The following is a 19,534-nucleotide window of genomic DNA, read 5'->3' on the forward strand; positions in this document are numbered from 1 at the left end:
AACAGTTGGGAGCTGGTACAGGCTGGAGAAAAGAGGAAATGGGAAGCAGGGAGACCAGACAGGTAGCCTGGTCGCCCTGGAGGAGACCAGGAGGAGCCCAGTGGGATGGTGACAGTTGGTTCAGAGGATGCCCTGCCTCTGAGCTGGGTTCTCTGGGGTTCTATGCCCTGGGAGACCTCATCTGAGCCTGGAACCAGGGCTTCATGCAGAGAGAGCTTTGTTGGGATCCTACTTCGGAGGCCACTTCTGAGAAACTGCCCCTGCTGTCGGCCACTGTCATTCCGCTCCCTTCCCACTCCTAGCTTGAGAGTCCAACTTGGCAGGGACACATCTCCATGTGGCCCAGCGGCTTTTGGCAGGGGCTCCCTGGGCTTCGGGAAGGCCAGCAGCATTTCTGTGGGCCAGAAGCCCCCTTCTCTCCCGACAGACAACCGGACGTACCACTTCCAGGCAGAGGACGAGCACGAGTGTGAGGCGTGAGTGCCCGGCCAGCCTTGTGGGTTGGGGCGGTAGCCCTATCTCTTCCCGCCTGACATCCCCGTCCCACCCCGCTCAATCTCCGCAGGTGGGTGTCAGTGCTGCAGAACAGCAAGGACGAAGCCCTGAGCAGCGCCTTCCTTGGGGAGCCCAGCGGTGGCCTGGGGTCCTGGGGGGCCGCCGGGCATGACGGGGAGCCCCATGACCTCACAAAGCTGCTCATCGCGGAGGTGAAGAGCAGGCCTGGGAATAGCCAGTGCTGCGACTGCGGGGCTGCAGGTCAAGCCTCGGGGCCTGGGCTGGAGGGAGGGGGAAGTAGAGGGGAGGGGCTGCACCTCCAGGCTCCAGCTGCTTTCCTCTGCAGACCCCACGTGGCTCAGCACCAACCTGGGCGTGCTCACCTGCATCCAGTGCTCGGGCGTCCACCGCGAACTGGGCGTGCGCTTCTCGCGCATGCAGTCACTCACCTTGGACCTGCTGGGCCCCTCGGAGTTGTTGGTGAGGGCGGGGCGGGGCCCGGAAGGGGCCAGACACGGAGATAGGGGTGTAGTTTCATCCGGCAGCGAGACTTGCAGGTTGTGGGTGGGACCTGGCCAAGGTGGGCGGGGACAAGCCAGGTAGCTGGTGGTCAGGGGCGGGGCCTGAACCGGGAGGGCGCCCGAGGGGCGGGACTCTGGGGACTCGGAGCTCCACCCCGTGCAGGCCTAACCACCCGGTCTTACTCTGCCCCACCCCTATTTTCCCACGACTCCAGCTGGCCTTGAACATGGGAAACATGAGCTTCAATGAGGTCATGGAGGCCCAGCTACCCTCACATGGCGGCCCTAAACCCTCACCTGAAAGTGACATGTAAGGGGATTCTCAGAGAGAGGGGCGTCCTGCCTACGGGATTCTGCCTCCGCAGCTCCCAGGGTCGCAGAAAGGTCTTAGATCAGAAGTCTGGGGAGGCTGGGCGCAGTGACTCACGCCTGTAATCCTAACACTTTGGGAGGCCAAGGCGGGCGGATCACTTGAGGTCAGGCGTTCAAGACCAGCCCGGCTAACATGGCAAAACCCCGCCAGTACTCAAAATACAAAAATTAGCTGGGCGTGGTGGCACATGCCTGTAGTTCCACCTAGTCAGGAGGCTGAGGCACGAGAATTGCTTGAACCCTGGAGGCAGAGGTTGCAGTGAGCTGAGATTGCGCCACTGCACTCCAGCCTGGGTGATAGAGTGAGACTCTGTCTCAAAAAAAAAAAAAAAAAAAAAAAGCCTGAGGAGCTGGGGAAGGGGAGCCTCAGATCTGGACATCTTCAGGACATGGTTCTGGAAAAAAGGAGAGCTGTATCTCCTGTGGGAGGGCCCCAGGGATCAGCTGGACAGACACGGTCCGTGCTCTGAGATCCTGTGGTTGTCTTTGGTAGGGGCACCCGCAGGGACTACATCGTGGCCAAGTATGTGGAGCACAGGTTTGCACGCCGGTGCACACCTGAGCCTCGGAGACTCTGGACAGCCATTTGCAACAGGGACCTCCTGTCGGTACTGGAGGCCTTTGCCAATGGGCAAGACTTTGGACAGCCGCTGCCAGGGCCTGATGCACAGGTGAGAACCCCCTCCAAGGGCCACTTATAACCCACCTGCCTCACACTCTGACATCTGCTCAAATCTCACCCATCAGAGTGGTAAGTGGGAAGGAGCACAGCTTCAGTTAAGCAGACCTGGGTGGGAATCCTTGCTGTTTTTTCCCAGCTGTGTGATCTAGTGCAGGTTACTTCTCTGAGTCTCATTTCCTCATCTATAAAAGGGGTTAATAATAGCACCCATGGTGATGAAGTGAGAATTAAGTCATGTATATAAAGGGCTTAGTGTACAATGGGTATGCAATAAATGTTCATATCTTTTTCTTTCACCTAAGTAGCCCTGAAATGTAAGGGCAGGTCAGTTTAGAGCCAGGAAGACCACATTGCTTTGGCTATTCCAAGAACAAACACATGAGCATGGGGAAAGGATATCAGAGACATTTGAAAAAGTAAATCAACAGGAGTTGCTGACTGATTGGACATCAAAAATTGGATGTTGGCTGGGTGCAATGGCTCACGCACTGTAATCCCAACACTTTGGGAAGCCGAAGTGAAAGGATCACTTGAGCCCCGGAGTTCAGAATCAGCTTGGGCAAAATAAGGAAACCCCCATCTCTACAACAACAACAACTAACATTAGCTGGGTATGGTGGCACACATCTGTGGTCCCAGCTACTCAGAAGGCTGAGGTGGGAGGGTGACTTGAGCCCAGGAGGTTGAGGCTACAGAGAGCTGTGACTGCGCCACTGCCCTCCAGCTTGGGTGACAAAGCGAGACCCTATCTCAGAAAAACTAAAAACGGGTATCTTTGAACTGTCTGTCTGATATCTTGGTGGGCTATCCAATGAGCAGTGCAGCATTTAGGTGAGGTAAGAATTTGGAACAGCCTATACGTGTGTGATAATTGAAAACGTGAGGTTGCTGAGGTCTTGGTGGGGAAGTACAATCAGGGAGAGGAGCCCAGAGTCGAGAAAGAAGTTTGGGTAACACCTGTTGGGGGCAGAGGAGTAAGAGCCATGAAAGGCAACATTGAGAGAATGGCCCTTCACCTTCCTGCCAAACATGAGGCTCTGCCCTTGCAGTCTCATCTCTCCAGGGTTCTGGCAGCTTCCTATGGGAGGATAAGAGGGTAGCAAGAGTGTAAGAGGGAAATACTGGGTTGGAGGCAGGTGCACTAGGGGGAAACTCAGGAGTGGATGTGTTTTCAGGCACCTGAAGAGCTCGCCCTGCACTTGGCTATCAAAGTTGCCAGCCAGGCCTCCCTGCCTCTGGTGGATTTCATCATCCAGAATGGGTGAGAGCCTCCCTGCCTCTCTCTCTGGCTCCTCACACTCCTGCTCCTTTCCTTCCTGTTCTCCCACTGTCTTCCCTCCTTTCCCCTCCCACTTTTTCCCCTGACTTTGATCCCTTCATTGATCTGTTCCCCTTCCTTTCTCCCTGAACCCTCCTCTCCCCAGTGGTCACCTGGATGCCAAGGCTGCTGACGGGAACACGGCTCTGCACTACGCAGCACTCTACAACCAGCCCGACTGCCTCAAGCTGCTGCTGAAGGGGAGAGCTTTGGTTGGCACAGGTGGGGTTTGAATACCTCCTCCGTCAGACTCCTATTCCTGACTGCCCCTTGTGTGGACTTCCGATGGTCTCGGGCTCTAATCCTGGCTTACTTCTGACCACATCTGTGATCTTAGGGGTTTGTCATTCATCTCTTGAATTTCAGCTTCCTCATCTGTAAAATGGGAATAATACCGCTGACCTAGCAGGACTGCTAAAGAGAAAAGAAAATATTTCTGGAAGTACTTAGGCAAATAAATATTAGCTGGATCTGAATGATAATGATTGTAATAGCTAATATTTATTGTGTAACATATGCCTGGCAATGGGGCAAGTGCTTTACATGTGTTAATTAAACGAATCCTCATAACCACTTCATCAGGTAGTTCCAAGTACTCATCATAAACAATTTTGTCCCAAAAGGTTATATAACTTGCCCTGTGGTCACATAGCCAGAACATGGCAGAGCCAGGATTCAAACCCAGACATTCTGATTACAGAGGCCCGTCCTCATCTCTAAACTGTAATGTTTCTTTGACCATGACCATGACCATGACCATGACCCCTGACTTTCCCCCCTCACAGTAAACGAAGCAGGCGAGACAGCTCTGGACATAGCCAGGAAGAAGCACCACAAGGAGTGTGAGGAGCTGGTGAGGTCTCGGGGAGGCAAGGGGCCCCTGACCCTTTCTCTCTCCCTGCTGAGCCCCCAACCCTCTGAACTGCCAAGCCTTTGTGTTTGGCAGCTGGAGCAGGCTCAGGCGGGGACCCTTGCCTTCCCTCTACATGTGGACTACTCCTGGGTAATTTCCACAGAGCCTGGCTTTGACAGTGAGGAGGATGAGGAAGAGAAGGTGGGTCCCAGCCCTGTCCCTCAGACCTCTGGATGGCAGAAGGAAAGAGCCAGATTGGGCTGGGTGTGTGTTGGCGGGGGCGGTGAGGTGGGGGGACAGGGCTACACCAGAGGAACCAGGCTGCCCTCATCCTCACTCTTTTGCCCTGGCAGCGCTGCTTGCTGAAGCTCCCGGTCCAGGCCCACTGGGCCAGTGGGAGGCTGGACATCAGCAACAAGACCTATGAGACTGTCACCAGCCTGGGAGCAGCCACCCCTCAGGGCGAGAGTGAGGACTGTCCCCCACCCTTGCCAGTCAAAAACTCTTCTCGGACCGTGGTCCAAGGGTGTGCAAGACGTGCCAGTGGAGGTACAGTTGGATGCCCAGATAAATGCTCACCATGCCATTCACAGAGGGCCTATGCCGGGGCACTGAGCTGAGTGCATATGTTAGTCCATAGCATCCTTACGATGACCTCCCAGATAGGGGTTCTCATCTTCCCCTTACAGATAAAAGAACAGAGGTGTTAAGTCACATGCTTAAGATCTCACAGGTAATAAGTCTCTGATGTAGGATTCAAATATCAGCCCATCTTATTCCAAATTCCTCAATGCTCCACTTAACAAGAGAGAAAAGAGTTTATTGAGCATCTCCTTCATCCTGAGTCCTTTGAGGGCTACCAAGACACAGTCTAGTAGGGGAGATAAAAACTGGAATGCACTTCATTATAATACAAGGCACAGTGTGATATAGAATGTGAATCCCAAAAGGACAAGGACTTCGAGTGTTTTGTTGAATACTGTTTTTCCAGCGCCTAGTGCAGAGCCTGGCTGTTCTCAAGAACTATTAGTTGAATGAAGGAACAGACTTGTTCTGGGAGGTCAGGGCAGTTGGGGAGGGAGCATGTCCTGCTGGGACTGGGGGTTGGTTTAGGAAGGCTTCCTGGTGGGGATAGCATCTGAGTGAACCTGAGGGATGGGCAGGAGAATCCAAACTGGGATGGGGTGTGAGCACAAGCAAAAAAGTGAGTCAGCATGGTCCTGGCCACCGTGAACAAAGGCTTCATCAGTTGAAGAATACTGGACAGGTAGATGGGGAATGGACTATTGGCAGAGAACCAGAAGAGATCCTAGCCCAGACGCGGTGGCTCACACCTGTAATCCCAGCACTTTGGGAGGCTGAGACAGGCGGATCAACTCAGGTAAGGATTTTGAGACCAGCCTGGCCAACATGGTGAAACCCCATCTCTACTAAAAATGCAAAAATTAACCAGGCATGGTGGCATGCACCTGTAATCCCAACTACTGTGGAGGCTGAGGCAGGAGAATCTCTTGAACCTAGGAGGCGGAGGTTGCAGTGAGCCAAGATCGTGCCACTGCACTCCAGCCTGGGTGACAGAGTGAAACTCTGTCTCAAAAAAAAAAAAAAAAAAAGAAAAAAGAAAAAGAAAAAAGATCCTAGAGGCCAGAGACTGCTTTGAGGTTGGGCACAGAGCAACTGATAAAGAAAAGCTTTGTCATTTCTGATTCCAGATCATTCTGAAGTCTCCAGCCTGAGTTCAGAGGCCCCTGAGACCCCTGAGAACCTGGGCAGTCCAGCCTCCTCCTCCAGCCTCATGAGCCCCGTGGAACCTGGGGGTCCCAGCCAAGCCCCACCCAACTCTGAAGAGGGCCTCCGAGAACCCCCAGGCACCTCCAGACCGAGCCTGACATCCGGGACCACCCCTTTGGAGATGTACCTCCCCGTCAGGTTCAGGTTGGTGAGGGCTCAGCTCTGCGACCAGGGCAAATCCCCTGACTTCTCCAAGCATCCATTGATTTCCACACCTCTAAACAGTACCTGCCTGGGTCACACTCCATCTCTGGGTCCATCACTTATGCAGAAATGTTGGACCCTGGGACCCCTTCCCCCTTCACACACTTGCTCCCAAATCCTGCATGGAGAGCTGAGGAGGAGCCAGGGATCCTGCCTGCTGATGTTGGAGTAAAGGAGGCTTAGCCCTCTGTGTGGCTTATTCTAGAGGCTCTCAGTGGGCTCTTCACTCTGTCCCCACCTCCAACCTCTCCCTTCCTTGCAAACCTGTTCAGTCTGGAGTTTGGGGAGAAGTAGACCGGGGATATCCACAGAGTCTTCTGGAGGTCAGTTCCAGCCTTCTTGGGCCTGTGATGGACCTGGTCTGGGGACCTTGTGGACTCTACCCACCCATCCTAAGCCCCCAGACTGACTCTGTTCCTGAGCCCTTTCTCCCCACTCTGAGGGGCTCTCTGGACACAAGGGTCACATTGGCCTTTCCCTGCCTTCCAGCTCTGAGAGCACTCGCTCCTATCGGCGGGGGGCACGGAGCCCGGAAGATGGTCCCTCAGCCAGGCAGCCTCTGCCCAGAAGGAACATGCCGGTAGGAACTCTGGGACCATGGTTCGAGGGGCGGTGGCAGGGTGCCTGAGAGGCAGAGTTAGTCAAGAGTAAGTGTATTGGGGTGGGAGACCTCCCCATGATTGGGGTACAAATGGACCCAGGCAGCCACAGTTTGGACAGTCCCTGTCCTAGTGCCCAGGTGGCCACTGTTTGGCCAGTCCCTCTCCTGGTGCCCAGGCGGCCATGGTTTGGCCAGTCCCTCTCCTGGTATCCAGGCGGCCATGGTTTGACCAGTCCCTGTCCTGGTGTCCGGTGGGCAAGGTTTGGCCAGTTCTTGTGCTGGTGCCCAGTCAGATGCGGTTTGACCAGTCCCTGTCCTGGTGCTCCTCTTTCCCTCCTCTAGCCCAGGGCTGGGTGAAGCTGAGGAGAACCCAGGCCTTGACGGATGGCAGTGGTGATGAGGCCCAAGCTCTGGCTTTTCCCCGGGGGAGGATGAGGGAAGTTGTGTTAGCCAGGCCAGTTGCTCAGAGAAGGCATCACTTCCCTGCAGAAGAGGCAGGATTAGGTGGCCGTGTACCAGCCCTTGTTTGCCTAACTCTCCCCTTGTTCATTAGTCTCCTGGAATCCACAGGGACTTTCAGATCCCAGGCATAGAGGGATGTGACAGGGACAGGGCAAGAGCTGTCATCCTTAATGCAGCTTCTCCCTGCTGAATCACCAAGTCTCCAACAATGGCATATATTAATTGAACCTAGGAGTGGGCACAGATCAGAGCCAGTTGTGTTGGGAAGGAAGCCTCTTCTGTCCTTTGTTCCTCTGGGAATTCCTCAGAATGGCATTGGTTACGTTGGGAGTCAGAATGGCAGGGGCAGAAGCTGGTTCTGTCCGGGGAATCATCATCTTTAATCCACCAGAGTTAGGCACGAGACACAAATCTATGTCCACATCCTGGTTCCACTATTGCCCTGAAAACCAAGTATCCATCAGATGGCATTTAATTGATGCCTGTGATTGTGGTGTGTATGATAGCAAGAGCTTGAGCTTTAGAGTAAGGAGACTTTGGACAAGTGGCTTCACTTCATCAAGCCTCAGTTTCTTTGTAAAGTGAGAATAATCTATCCACAATAGGACAGATGTGAAACTGAGTGAGGTGAACACCTGGTGTGTTACAAGTGCTTTGAAAGTGTCAGTTTCATCCTTCTTTCTGCAGGTTGGCGTCACTGAAGGAGATGGCTCAAGGACTGGGAGTCTCCCAGCAAGTTCTGTGCAACTTTTGCAAGACTAGCTCCTTGCTGGCCCCCTCATGTCCCATTCTGGGCCCCAACGTTCAGCGCTCACAAAACTGGGGAGCTGAGACGTTTGTTCTCTTGGATCTCACTCTCTCTGTCACTTGTACCTCTGTGACTGGCCTTCTTCCTGCCATGGGCCATGTCCCTACCAAGGACACATGGCCTTTCCCTGTTAGGGCTGATGGCAGTTCTTTTCTATCTCATTACCCGCTAGGGGCCTGGGAGCCCTGTGGCTGGATCTGAGTGCTCCTGAGCTGGCTTCAGTTGCAGAATTCTCAGTCCCTCATCAGATCGAGACTCTATTTCCCCCATCTGTCTGGGGGCTTCACAAGGGCAGGAGAGCCCTCCATCACTGACTTCCAGATCAGGGACCCTGCCAAGTAGGGACTGTCTTCTCAGCCAGCCGTTTATTAGTCTAGTATTCCTTTACTAAATTCCAGCTCTATGTCTGGACCTGTGTTAGTCACTTCAGATGCCACACGAGTAAGACAGGGGCCCTGCAGGGGTGGTCCTTTGGTGGAAAGCTGGTCTTAAGGGTTGGGCTTGGGAATAGGCAGGGTCAGATTCCAGGGCATGACTCTGGACTCAGCGGGTTTATACCTGTGTGACCATTGCAGTTGTCTATAGACCACATCCATTCTGGCTGTCAACATGCATGCTATACTGGCTGTTAAATAAAAATATTCTGAATGTCACCCCTTTTGAGGGACAGCACAGCCTTCCCTAGGCACTCTCCTACATTCCCCAGCCAAGTAGTAGAGTCGAATGCACCCACATTTGCCTGTGTCCTTGATTTAGCAGGAAGGAAAGAAATGGTCTGGGTTGATGGATGCCCACTTCTCTTCTCTTTCTCTTGGTCAACTCAGGAGCCTTTTAGTCTGAGGGAATGGAGAGGCAAAGAAATAAGGGAGAGTAATAGAAATGGGAGGGCAGAGACTTAAGGGTTCTGCTTCACAGCACTAGAAATTCTATCATTGCTCAGCCCCAATGAGAAAGCAGATACACCTAAGCCATCATCAGCTGCTAACATCTCAACTTGCCAGTTGCTGGGTGCTGCGCCCTGGCAGGAACGGGCCAAGCCAAGCAGGGGAGACCAGAGAGCACCAATGGCCAACGCTGCTGCCTGGCTGTGGAGGCTGTGCTGTTTCCCCTGGAGACCTGACCAGTCTGTGGTTCCCACAGGAACAGGGTTGTCTTTTGAGCCCCCAGTGTCTGGTTTCATTCATCTCAGATTTGTTATTTCACTCATCTCTAATAAAGGATTGGGGGGTCAGTTTCCAGTGGTTTCATTTATGTGATCTAAAGAGCAACAGGGAGGGGAACGGAATCTTGGGGCTTGAAATTCTTTCTCTGGACCTGGCAAGGGAGATGGCCTGATGTGGAATAGTGGTTTGCAACCACAGTGTTTTGCGCCAGAGAACTTCTGATAAAGCAGAAAACAGTTTTGACTGTTCCCAACTGGAGGGTGCTAGTGGCATTTAGTGGACAAAGGTCAGGGATGCTCCTAAACATCCTATGGTGCACAGGTCAACCCTCCATAGCAATGCAGTATTCAGTCCAAAATGTTAATAATGCCAAGGTTGAGAAACCCTGGAAAAAACACTGGACTGGGAGTCTGGAGACCTGAAATTCTAGCTCTCCTGTGGTCCTCTGCCACTGTCTCTGCTGATTGCCCCTGAGACAAGGATTTGGGAGCAAGTAGCTTATCTGTGAAATGATCCCAGGAAGCATAATGAGGGAAGAGAGAAGTGAAACAGAAAGTCAAAGAGCAATAAAGAGCTGGGTGTGGTGGTGAGAACCTATAGTCCAGCTATTCGGGTGGGAGAATTGCTTGAGCCCAGGAGTTCAAGGCTGCAGTGAGCCATGATGGCGCTACTGCACTCCAGCCTGAGCAACAGAGCGAGTCTCTGTCTCTGACTCTTGTTGAGGACCTGTGAGAAACAGTATTGACTACAACATGCCTTTGCATTGTCCCATTGAGAGTAAAGAAACTGGATGTTTTCCACCAACTCTGGTTTCTTGCTGGTTGTGGGTGTCCTTTCTGAGGGCATCAATTTCCTATCACCCCAAAGCTCCTAATCAGAGAAATGTGGGGAGCTGTCCAAGGTGTGTCCAGGAATTATCTTCCAGTGACCTGCAGGGTGGATAAGTAGGCAGAGGGGATATGATGATATCAACAGGGTCCAACCCAGAGAGGATCATCACCCTCTTTAGGCCTCAGTCTTCCCATCTATACAATAAAGAGGTTGGACTCCATGTTTTCTTAGGGTCCTTCATACCTGGATGTTCTAGGTGACCGGCAGCGCACCATGCTCAGGTCACACAGCTTAGGGTGGGGACTGGGTAGAAGTTTGAGAAAAATTCTTTTTTTTTCTTTTTCTTCGTGTGTGTGTGTGTGTGTGTTTTTTTTTTTTTTTTTAATGGCTCTGTCTCCCACACTGGAGTCCAGTGGCACAATCAGAGCTCACTGTAACCTTGAACTCCTGGGATCAAGCAGTCCTCCTTCCTCAGCCTTCTGAGTAGCTGGGACTATAGGCGCATGCCACCATGCCTGGCTTTTAAAAATAATTCGTAGAGACGAGGTCTCTCTCTGTTGCCCAGACTAGTCTTGAACTCCTGGCTTCAAGCAGTCCTCCTGCCTTGGCCTCCCAAAGTGCTAGGATTACAGGCATGAGTCATCACTCCTTGCCGTTTTTTGTGTGTGTGTGTGTCTTTTTTTTTTTTAAAGGCAATCCTAAGTAGCCTCAGGCTGCTGAGGTTGAATCGCTTCAACCCAGAAGGGTTTGGCTGGGATTGGCCAAAAGGCCTCCCCAAATCCCAAACCATTAGAGTCTAACCTCCCAAATGTGACTGGCAGCACTGCATGCTCAGGTCCCACCCACTGCCTCTCCCCCACACTCCTCACCTCTGTGCTGCAGCCACGCCAAATTTTCAGTTCCTCCAACACTGTCAGGCAGGCCAGGCACCCTCCCATCCCTAAGCTTTGCACATTTGGAACTCACTCCAAGAGAAGAGGACTGTTTTGTTCCTCTCTGGGTATCCAGAACAAGAAATGCCTGGCACATATTAGGTGCTCCATAAATATATGTTGAATGCCTCTTCCTTTCTTCCGTGAACACTCTTCCTCCTCCCCTCCATGGCCGCTGTGTGCTTCAGCCCAAAGTTTAAACTTCATTTCTTCAGAGAAGATGACACCCTAAATAGTGCAGGTCCCCTCAAATGTGTCCTTAAGGTCCTTCACTGCTTCCTGCCCTTCACCCCAGCTATGATAAATACATTAATTGACCATGTCTGTTTGTGTTTAAGGTTTCTCTTGCCCATAGACTGAGTCTCAAGCTTTCTGGGACCGGGTCTGTCTTGTTCATTGCTTGGACACTCAATATGTATTTGTTGAATGGATGAAAAAACCCACTCTGTCCTCCCTTGATCCCAGTCACAAAGCATTTAGAAGATAGGTGTTCACACCAAGCTGCCTCTGCGACCCAAGCTGAAATGGCATTCGGTCAGGAAAATGGGGAGATTTCACTCGACACCCCAACCCCGCAGTCGCAACCTGCACACCCTGTGGACCACTTTTCATGCCTTACCTCCAGGTTCCTGAGCCCCACTCCCGTCACAGGAAGATCATTTTCTGTCCATTAAACTCATTTAGCAAGAGAACTGGATCTGTGGGAGATACTTGGAGATCACTGGAGATCATTCCATGGGAAGGCAGATCTGTGCATGGCTGGGGAAGGTAGACACAGTTGTGTTTCCACCACTCCACCAAGATGACCCTTCTAAACCCAACCCCACTGAGGGGGCACTGGCCTGACCTGGCAGCCTTGCACCTGGATCAGTATTTCTCAAAATTTGGTGCACGTAAGAATGAATCTTGTCTGTAATCACAGCTTTGGGAGGCTGAGGCAGGAGGATCCCTTGAGACCAGGAGTTCCAGACCAGCCTGGGCAACATAGCAAGACTCACTCTTTACAAAAAAATTTAAAAAATTAGCTGGGCATGATATATGACTCCCACCTGTAGTCCTTGCTACTCAGGAGGCTGAGGCAGAAAGGATCACTTGAGCCGGGGAGGTCGAGGCAGTGAGCGTGATTGCTCCACTGCACTCTGGCCTCAGCAACAGAGGGAGACCTTGTCTCAAAAAAATAAAAATAATCGGCCGGGCGCGGTGGCTCAAGGCTGTAATCCCAGCACTTTGGGAGGCCGAGGCGGGTGGATCACGAGGTCAGGAGATCGAGACTATCCTGACTAACATGGTGAAACCCCGTCTCTACTAAAAATACAAAAAACTAGCCGGGCGTGGTGGCGGGCGCCTGTAGTCTCAGCTACTTGGGAGGCTGAGGCGGGAGAATGGCGTGAACCCGGGAGGCGGAGCTTGCAGTGAGCCGAGATCACGCCACTGCACTCCAGCCTGGGAGACACAGCGAGACTCCGTCTCAAAAAAATAAAATAAAATAAAATAAAATAAATAATAATAATCTCCCCCACAAGCTCTCACTACTCAAGAGTGTAGTTCTGGGACCAGCAGCAACCCCAGCACCTAGGAGCTTGTTCAAAATGCAAAGCCTTACTAACAAAATAGCCAGCAAACTAAGTTTTAGGTAGACAGAGGCAAACAGGAGCCTGGATACACGTGGCATGCACAGGCCGTGTGCAGGATGGAGTGAGTGCAGGTTAAAGCAGAGCTGGATTTAGTGATCTACACACACACACACACACACACACACACACACACACACACACACACACACACACACGGGATTCGAGCGCACCCAGTTGCCTCCACTTGGGCATAGGCGCGGAACTGAGTCCTCCCGTTTTGAGATGCAACGGTGCAGAGACCCGGGAGCCCAGAACGCTTCCCGGGGCCCCTGGGACACCCTCGGGCGCCCCCGCGACCGCCGCCTGTGGCCAGGTCACAGCCTCCCAACTTGCCAGAGAACCCTCCTTCCCAAATCTCCCTTCGGTCCCCCGGCGCCCTTGGAAGCGCCGGAGGTGGAGGGTTCCCCCTCTCAGCCTCGTTCCTCCCCTGAAGCCCGACCGGCCGGCGCGGGCAGTGCCCTGGCAAGTCCTTGAAGTCTATATTTAGTGCCCGCCACCCCTCCCCCGCACAGTTGGAAGGCGGGCGGTGGGGGGTGGGGGTGGGGAGAGCCCCGCCCCCGCCGGGCGTGTGTGTCGTGTGTGTTTGGGGCCCGCTCGGGTTGCGCGCCCTCTGCCTTCGCGCCTCCTGCCCCCGAGGCCCGACTGCTGCCCCTGCGCCCCTCGCCCCGCCAGGCGTCGCGGGCCAACATGGGCCAGGAAGAGGAGCTGCTGAGGATCGCCAAAAAGCTGGAGAAGATGGTGGCCAGGAAGAACACGGTGAGGCTGCAGAGTTTGGGCCACGGCCCCCGCCCCCGGGAGGCGCGGGCGAGCCCCGGATTCCGGGGTGGGGACGTACTGGCGGGGCGCGTACGGGACTCCAGGACCCGAGGGAGGAGCGGCTGGTGCAGGGCCCAAGGCCCCTTAGGGACCCTTGCTGAGCACCTCGAGGTGGGTGTGTGCGTGGCCCAGGACGCCAGGGGGATCTTGCGGGTCCCAGAGGCGCGACTTGTGCACGTTCCTTTGGACGTGTAGGGTTCACCCTGGGCAGCTAATGCGGGGCCCAGGAAAGCGGGCGAAGAGAGCTGGACGTGGGAAAGGACTTTGGGAGTCCCAGGACTTGGCGTGTGCAAAGCCCGGGGAGTGGCGGCGATGGCGGGGGCGGGGCTGGGGGCAAATCCTGGTGGCCCGAGAAGTGACAGAGAAACTTGGACTGACGGGGGTACTGAGCTGCATCCCTGCACCCCGGAGTGGGTCTGCGGGAGAGAAGTAAGAGGCCGTGGATCGTGCGACCCCACAGCTTGGGGCGTCAGGAGCGGTTCTTTTGGCAACTTTCCCTTTCCTTGGCCTTGGGGTGCGGCCCGGACGGGCGGGGGCCGAACAGGTGCGGGGGCCCGCGGGGCGGGGGAAGGGGGCCGGGCTGGAGGCCTTTGCAGCAAGGGCGAGGGCGGAGGGAGGAGCGGGCTCGGCGGGAGGTTGGGAGCAGGGCTGACAGCCCTACCGGAGGGTCCTGGCCAGAGTGCAGATCCAACTGGAAGTTAATGTTTGATCTTCCCCGTGATCTTTGCCTGGGGTTGGCGGCCGACTGGTCGCCTGGCCAGAGCAAATTTGGCCTTGGGTCCTGGAGGGCCTGGGCTCGCCCTGGGAGGGAAGAAAGGGAGCTTGGTGAGCATGACCATCCCACCTCCCCGCCCTGTCCCTGGGTCCTCTTCCTCCCACCATGGGTAGCCATGTGCTGCAGCCACCTGCACTGCCAGGACCTAGGAGCCTGGGAAAGGAAGAGACCCTAAGGGAAGTTTTAGAGCCAGGAAGAGTAGCCAAGGCCCAGGGAAGGGTCGCTGGAACCATGGAGTGGCAGGATGGACACTAGGCAGTCATGAGGTGGTGTCTATATAAAGGCCAGAGCCTCAGTTTCTCCATCTGTAAGAAAGAGATGAGATTATCTGCCTCTAGAGAAGGGATGTCACTGGATTCTTGTCTCTGCTTGCAGCGATGAGGATTGGAGAGATGAGACAGAGATGTAAACCCCTTAGTAGGACTCAGACCGGTGCTTGTAAGAGCTGGCGAACAAGATCTGCTTCTAGGCAGCCAGGTACAACACAAAAAGGTACAGCACAAACCTGCAGAGTGCTGGGAGCTTCTCACCCAACACTCCCAACCTCTACGCGCTCCCTATTCCAGACTCCTCCACAACACTCAGTGCAACTGAACCTCAAGTCATGGGGGGCATTTTCTCAGCTGGGGTTGGCGGAGCCCAGCCAGGGATTCTGAGCCAAATTCTAGTTCAAATAGACAGGTTATCCCAGCCCAGCTCCTTGCTGACCCCCAAGTTTGGTCCAGGAAAGAAATTCTGGGCCTCTGGGTAAGAGGGGTAGGGTGGGGACGCCTAGAGACCCAGGGACAAGCAGCCTGCTTGGGGTAGAGCTCTGGCTGAAGATGAAGGAACCTGCCATGGGCTCCCCCTCACTCCTTTTATGACCCTAGGCAAAAGCCACTCAACCTTCCCTCTCTGGGCCTCAAGTTTCCCCTTCTGTGAAGTGGGAAGAGGAAATGGTGTCTTTTGGAGATGGATTCCTGTGGAAGTGCCCAGAGCTGTCCCCAGAAAATATACAAGTCTGGCCGCAGGGTCCCTGCAGCGTGGAGCCAGTTTACAGCCACGTCTGCGCCTGGACACTTGGCAGCATCTGGGTGGGCACGGAGCTCTGGGCGTCTGGCCGAGAAAGGTGGGGCCTGCTCTGGGAGTGAAAGTGGGCCCGCCCAGCGGTGGTTAGGCAGAGGAGGACATACTTCCTGTAATAAGACGGATCCTCCACGTTGCAGCTCAGGCCTGGGGTTTACTGCCAATTGCTGAAGTCTCAGCCACTTAGGGCTTTGTCACATCCTCTGAGCATGCACTAACAGAAGCAACTTCAAACATACAACAAAGTGCCTACGGTCACAGCTACACACACACACACACACATAGCTATAATGTGCGGCTACAACACAGCAGTTAAACAAGCAACTGAACCTAACTGCATATGAGACACGGCTACTGACACCAACATGACAAGCATCCTGATCCATATGACCCACATTGACCATTAGAGTTACAGAATGATACACAAAGACAGCCACACACGTGCGCACGCAGCACAGCTACACCCAGACATGCAATGCTACAGACTTAGCAAACAGCCACATTTATACATTCAGATGTTATAACACAGGCATCATCCCACAAAGACAAATAGACACAGATGTGCCTGGAGCTGCATATTCACAGCTCCACACTTAGACCAGAGATACTGCTGGCTGCAGAACCCGTATGTGTATTCAGAGAGATACACCCAGCAACATTTGCACAAGGCTTTGTGAACCCAGCTACAATCCAGGCTCATGGCTGTTCTCCTCCAATATGACCCAGTTATACAACCGTGACACACGAGGCATATACCCAGTGGGGAGCTGGAACTGGCTTAACGCTGATTGTTGCATTTTCAGGAATTTTGCAACCTGGTGGTTAAACACAGCAATTGTTTTAAAAAATTACATTATCTGCTTACAATTAAATAAATTATATTAAAAACAAAGGTAATGGGCCGGGCGCGGTGGCTCAAGCCTGTAATCCCAGCACTTTGGGAGGCCGAGACGGGCGGATCACGAGGTCAGGAGATCGAGACCATCCTGGCTAACACAGTGAAACCCCGTCTCTACTAAAAAATACAAAAAACTAGCCGGGCGAGGTGGCGGGCGCCTGTAGTCCCAGCTACTCAGGAGGCTGAGGCAGGAGAATGGCGTAAATCCGGGAGGCGGAGCTTGCAGTGAGCCGAGATCCGGCCACTGCACTCCAGCCTGGGCGACAGAGCGAGACTCCGCCTCAAAAAAAATAAAATAAAATAAAAAATAAAATAAAAAATACAAACAAAGGTAATGAATCCTCCAAAATAATCACTTCCTGATTATTTTACTACATTTTACTGTCATGTATGGTCAGAGGTAATTTACTTCTATTGTTATCTGTACGGTGGAAATGCTGTAGAATGTACATCTATAGTACTGTACATCTCCTCCCAAAACTTCCTTCAGTTCAGTGACAGCATGTCGGTAGCTTGAAATTGGCCATGGGATGAGTGTTTACACCACAGAAATTGGCAAACACTATAGGTCAGTTGTTTTTTTTTTTTTTCCCCCTTGAGAACTGGTTGTTAAACGTTGGCCAGCACACCACTGCACTTACCCATGTTGATATTCCATGATTGTGTATGTGTAGACAGATCTATGCCTACGCTAACACAATTTGTATAGTAGTTAGAGCCCAAAAGGCCTGAGTTTGAATCCCTGCTTGGCTCCTTATAAAGCATGTGACCTTGAGAAAATTACTTAACCTCTCTGTTTCTTGGATTGCTCCTTGGTGAACATGGGATAATAATTCTGTAAAAATGGGACTAATACGCAGGACCCACCCGATAGGGTCATTGTGAAACTTAAATGAGATAATGCAGGTAAAATACTTAGAAGAGTACCCAGTACATAGCAAGCCTTTAATTAATGTTACACTTGGAGTTGTGCACCCCCAAGTTCACATGCACACACATCTGCAGGTCACGCCTCTGAAAACATACTGCGAACCCAAGTTCTCAGGGAGGCTAAGGACTGACAGAGGGCAGCTCTTAGGACATGGTCCAGGTCCTGGCAGGGTAGGGATTGGCAGCTGGAACCATGAAGTGTGGGCCAAGGATAGGAACATACAGGACACAGTCAGCTGGTGCTCCCCAGGGAACTGATCTCAGGACAGCAGGCAGGTATGGCTTCTAGGAAGGGGTAGGGGGAAAGGAGAAGGCTGAAATGGGTCAGAGGGTGTCCAGGGCCTGGCAGCTCACAGATTTTCAAACCTAAACCTTATTTTTCTCCCGCCCGCCTTCTTTCTGCTTTAACCCTGCACAAGTTCATCCACTCAGGAAGCACTGGGCTCTCTGCTGAGCCCTAAGGTCTCAGAGATTAGAACGGTTCTCTTTACCTGAGAGAAGTCAAAGTATCTGTCCACACAAAGACTTGAAATGAATGTACCTAGAAGCTTTATTTTAAGCAGCCCCAAACTGGAACCTATCCATAAGTCCCATCAACCAGTGAATGAATTTAAAACATTGTGGTAGACTGAGCGTGGTGGCTCACGCCTGTAATCCCAGCACTTGGGGAGGCCAAGGCAGGAGGGTCACTTGAGACCAGAAGTTTGAGACCAGCTTGGGTGACATGGCAAAACCCCATCTCTACAAAACAATACAAAAAATTAGCCAGATGTGGTGGTTCATACCTGTGGTCCCAGTTATTCGGGAGGCTGAGGTGGGAGGATCACCCGAGCCTGGAAAGTCAAAGCTGCAGTGATTGTGCGACTGCGCTCCAGCCTGGGCAACAGGGTGAGATCTTGTCTCAAAAACAAACAAACAAACAAACAAACAAACTGTGGTACAATACATACAGTGGAAAACCACTCAGCAATAAAAATGAACTACTGATCCACGAGACAACATGGATGAGTCTCAGAAATAATTATGCCCAAATAAGCCAGATAAAAAAGGGGTTTTGCCCTACATACTCTATATAAAATCCTTAAAGATACAAGGTCACCCATAGTAACAGAAGGCAGAATTGTGGTTGTTTAGGATTGGGGATGGGGAGGGATGGATTAGAAAGAGGACAGGAAGAAGCTTTTGGGGCTGGTGGCTGTGCTTTTATCTTGATTATGGTGAGGATTCCATGGGTGTACAGGTATGTTGAAACTCATCAAATTTTACGCTGTAAAATATGCAGTTATTGTATGTCAATCATACCTCAATAAAGCTGTTTTTTTGTTTTGTTTTGTTTTGTTCGAGTTGGAGTCTCGCTCTGTCACCCAGGCTGGAGTGCAGTGGCGCCGTCTTGGCTCACTGTAACCTCCATCTCCCGGGCTCAAGCGATTTTCCTGCCTCAGCCTCCTGAGTAACTGGGGTTACGGGCATGCGCCACCACGCCTGGCTAATTTTTGTATTTTAGTAGAGATGGGGCTTCACCATGTTGGCCAGGCTGGTCTTGAACTCCTGGCCTCAAGTGATCCACCCACCTCAGCCTGCCAAAGTGCTGGAATTATAGGTGTGAGCCACTGTGCAGGCCAAGCTGTTTTGTTTTGTTTTTTAAAAAGGCCCCGGTCCTCAGCCTGTGAAGTTCACAGTGGGGAGGTAAGGGGAGGACGCTCCAGGCACACGAGCAACAATAAGCCAGGAAGGAATTCATTTTGGAGGAAAGATGGGGAAAGGGGAGGACATTCCTGGGAAGAGGCACAGCAGAACCAAAGGCTGGAGGTCAGGAGCCTGGCTCAGAGGGTTTGAACCCAGCAGGTGGCGGGGGATGAAGTTAGAGCATCGTCTAGGACAGAATGTTTCTCGTTTCTCTCCTTCCTTCTGCCCCTTGCCTGTCCTTCGGCCACGTGTCTATATTCTCCTCCTCTGTGTACCAAGACCACACAGTAGTCAGAGAAGCCCGGGCAGGACCCGGGCCCCAGTCCTCACCTTGTGGTCTCCCACAGGAAGGGGCCCTGGACCTTCTGAAGAAGCTGCACAGCTGCCAGATGTCCATCCAGCTACTACAGGTGGGGTGGGGGCGGGAAGCCTTGGGGCAGTGCCTGGGAGGAGAGCTGGTGGGTTAGGGAAAGACCCCCAATGGGGGAAGGTGGAGTCTGGGAGGAATTTCTGAGGGGAGGCCGGGGGGGTGGGAATCTTGAGGTGCAGACCTCCCAGGGGGGGACTGAGGGGGACACAGGGGCATCCTGGGGGCAGAGAGGGTACCTTCTAGGTGTCAGGGACCTCTGGGCCTTGGAGCAAGACTGGTTTGCTTTTCCTGAATAGTCCAATTCCCAAGGCCCTGGGCCTGTGGGAT

At 52.9% G+C, this 19,534-nt stretch overlaps 2 protein-coding genes across 16 annotated transcripts in view; both read left to right on the forward strand.

Annotated features, from left to right (window-relative positions):
* Positions 1-9,340, forward strand: part of ASAP3 (ArfGAP with SH3 domain, ankyrin repeat and PH domain 3) — a 54,800-nt gene extending 45,460 nt beyond the window's left edge. For 5 of the 7 annotated variants that reach the window (XM_074017259.1, XM_045378280.3, XM_005544471.4 and 2 more), the window contains 13 exons: positions 428-476; positions 566-756; positions 842-975; positions 1,232-1,326; positions 1,882-2,059; positions 3,246-3,331; positions 3,495-3,610; positions 4,174-4,241; positions 4,335-4,442; positions 4,595-4,790; positions 5,954-6,176; positions 6,726-6,816; positions 7,987-9,340. In XM_074017259.1, coding sequence (XP_073873360.1) covers positions 428-476; positions 566-756; positions 842-975; positions 1,232-1,326; positions 1,882-2,059; positions 3,246-3,331; positions 3,495-3,610; positions 4,174-4,241; positions 4,335-4,442; positions 4,595-4,790; positions 5,954-6,176; positions 6,726-6,816; positions 7,987-8,061 — 1,610 coding nt within the window. In that variant the 3' untranslated portion in view covers positions 8,062-9,340. The remainder of the gene's footprint in view (positions 1-427; positions 477-565; positions 757-841; positions 976-1,231; positions 1,327-1,881; positions 2,060-3,245; positions 3,332-3,494; positions 3,611-4,173; positions 4,242-4,334; positions 4,443-4,594; positions 4,791-5,953; positions 6,177-6,725; positions 6,817-7,986) is intronic. The other 2 variants (XR_012424620.1, XR_012424621.1) reach the window with 1 other exon arrangement.
* Positions 9,341-13,239: 3,899 nt separating this feature from the next.
* Positions 13,240-19,534, forward strand: part of TCEA3 (transcription elongation factor A3) — a 45,508-nt gene continuing 39,213 nt past the window's right edge. For 5 of the 9 annotated variants that reach the window (XM_065527939.2, XM_074017290.1, XM_074017294.1 and 2 more), the window contains exons 1-2: positions 13,240-13,594; positions 19,185-19,247. In XM_065527939.2, coding sequence (XP_065384011.1) covers positions 13,355-13,594; positions 19,185-19,247 — 303 coding nt within the window. In that variant the 5' untranslated portion in view covers positions 13,240-13,354. Of the gene's footprint in view, positions 13,595-13,844; positions 14,028-19,184; positions 19,248-19,534 lie in introns of those variants that run through there. The other 4 variants (XM_065527923.1, XM_065527938.1, XM_065527945.1 and 1 more) reach the window with 3 other exon arrangements.

The sequence above is a fragment of the Macaca fascicularis genome, chromosome 1, assembly GCF_037993035.2.
Source record: "Macaca fascicularis isolate 582-1 chromosome 1, T2T-MFA8v1.1".
Taxonomy (NCBI): Eukaryota; Metazoa; Chordata; class Mammalia; order Primates; family Cercopithecidae; genus Macaca; species Macaca fascicularis.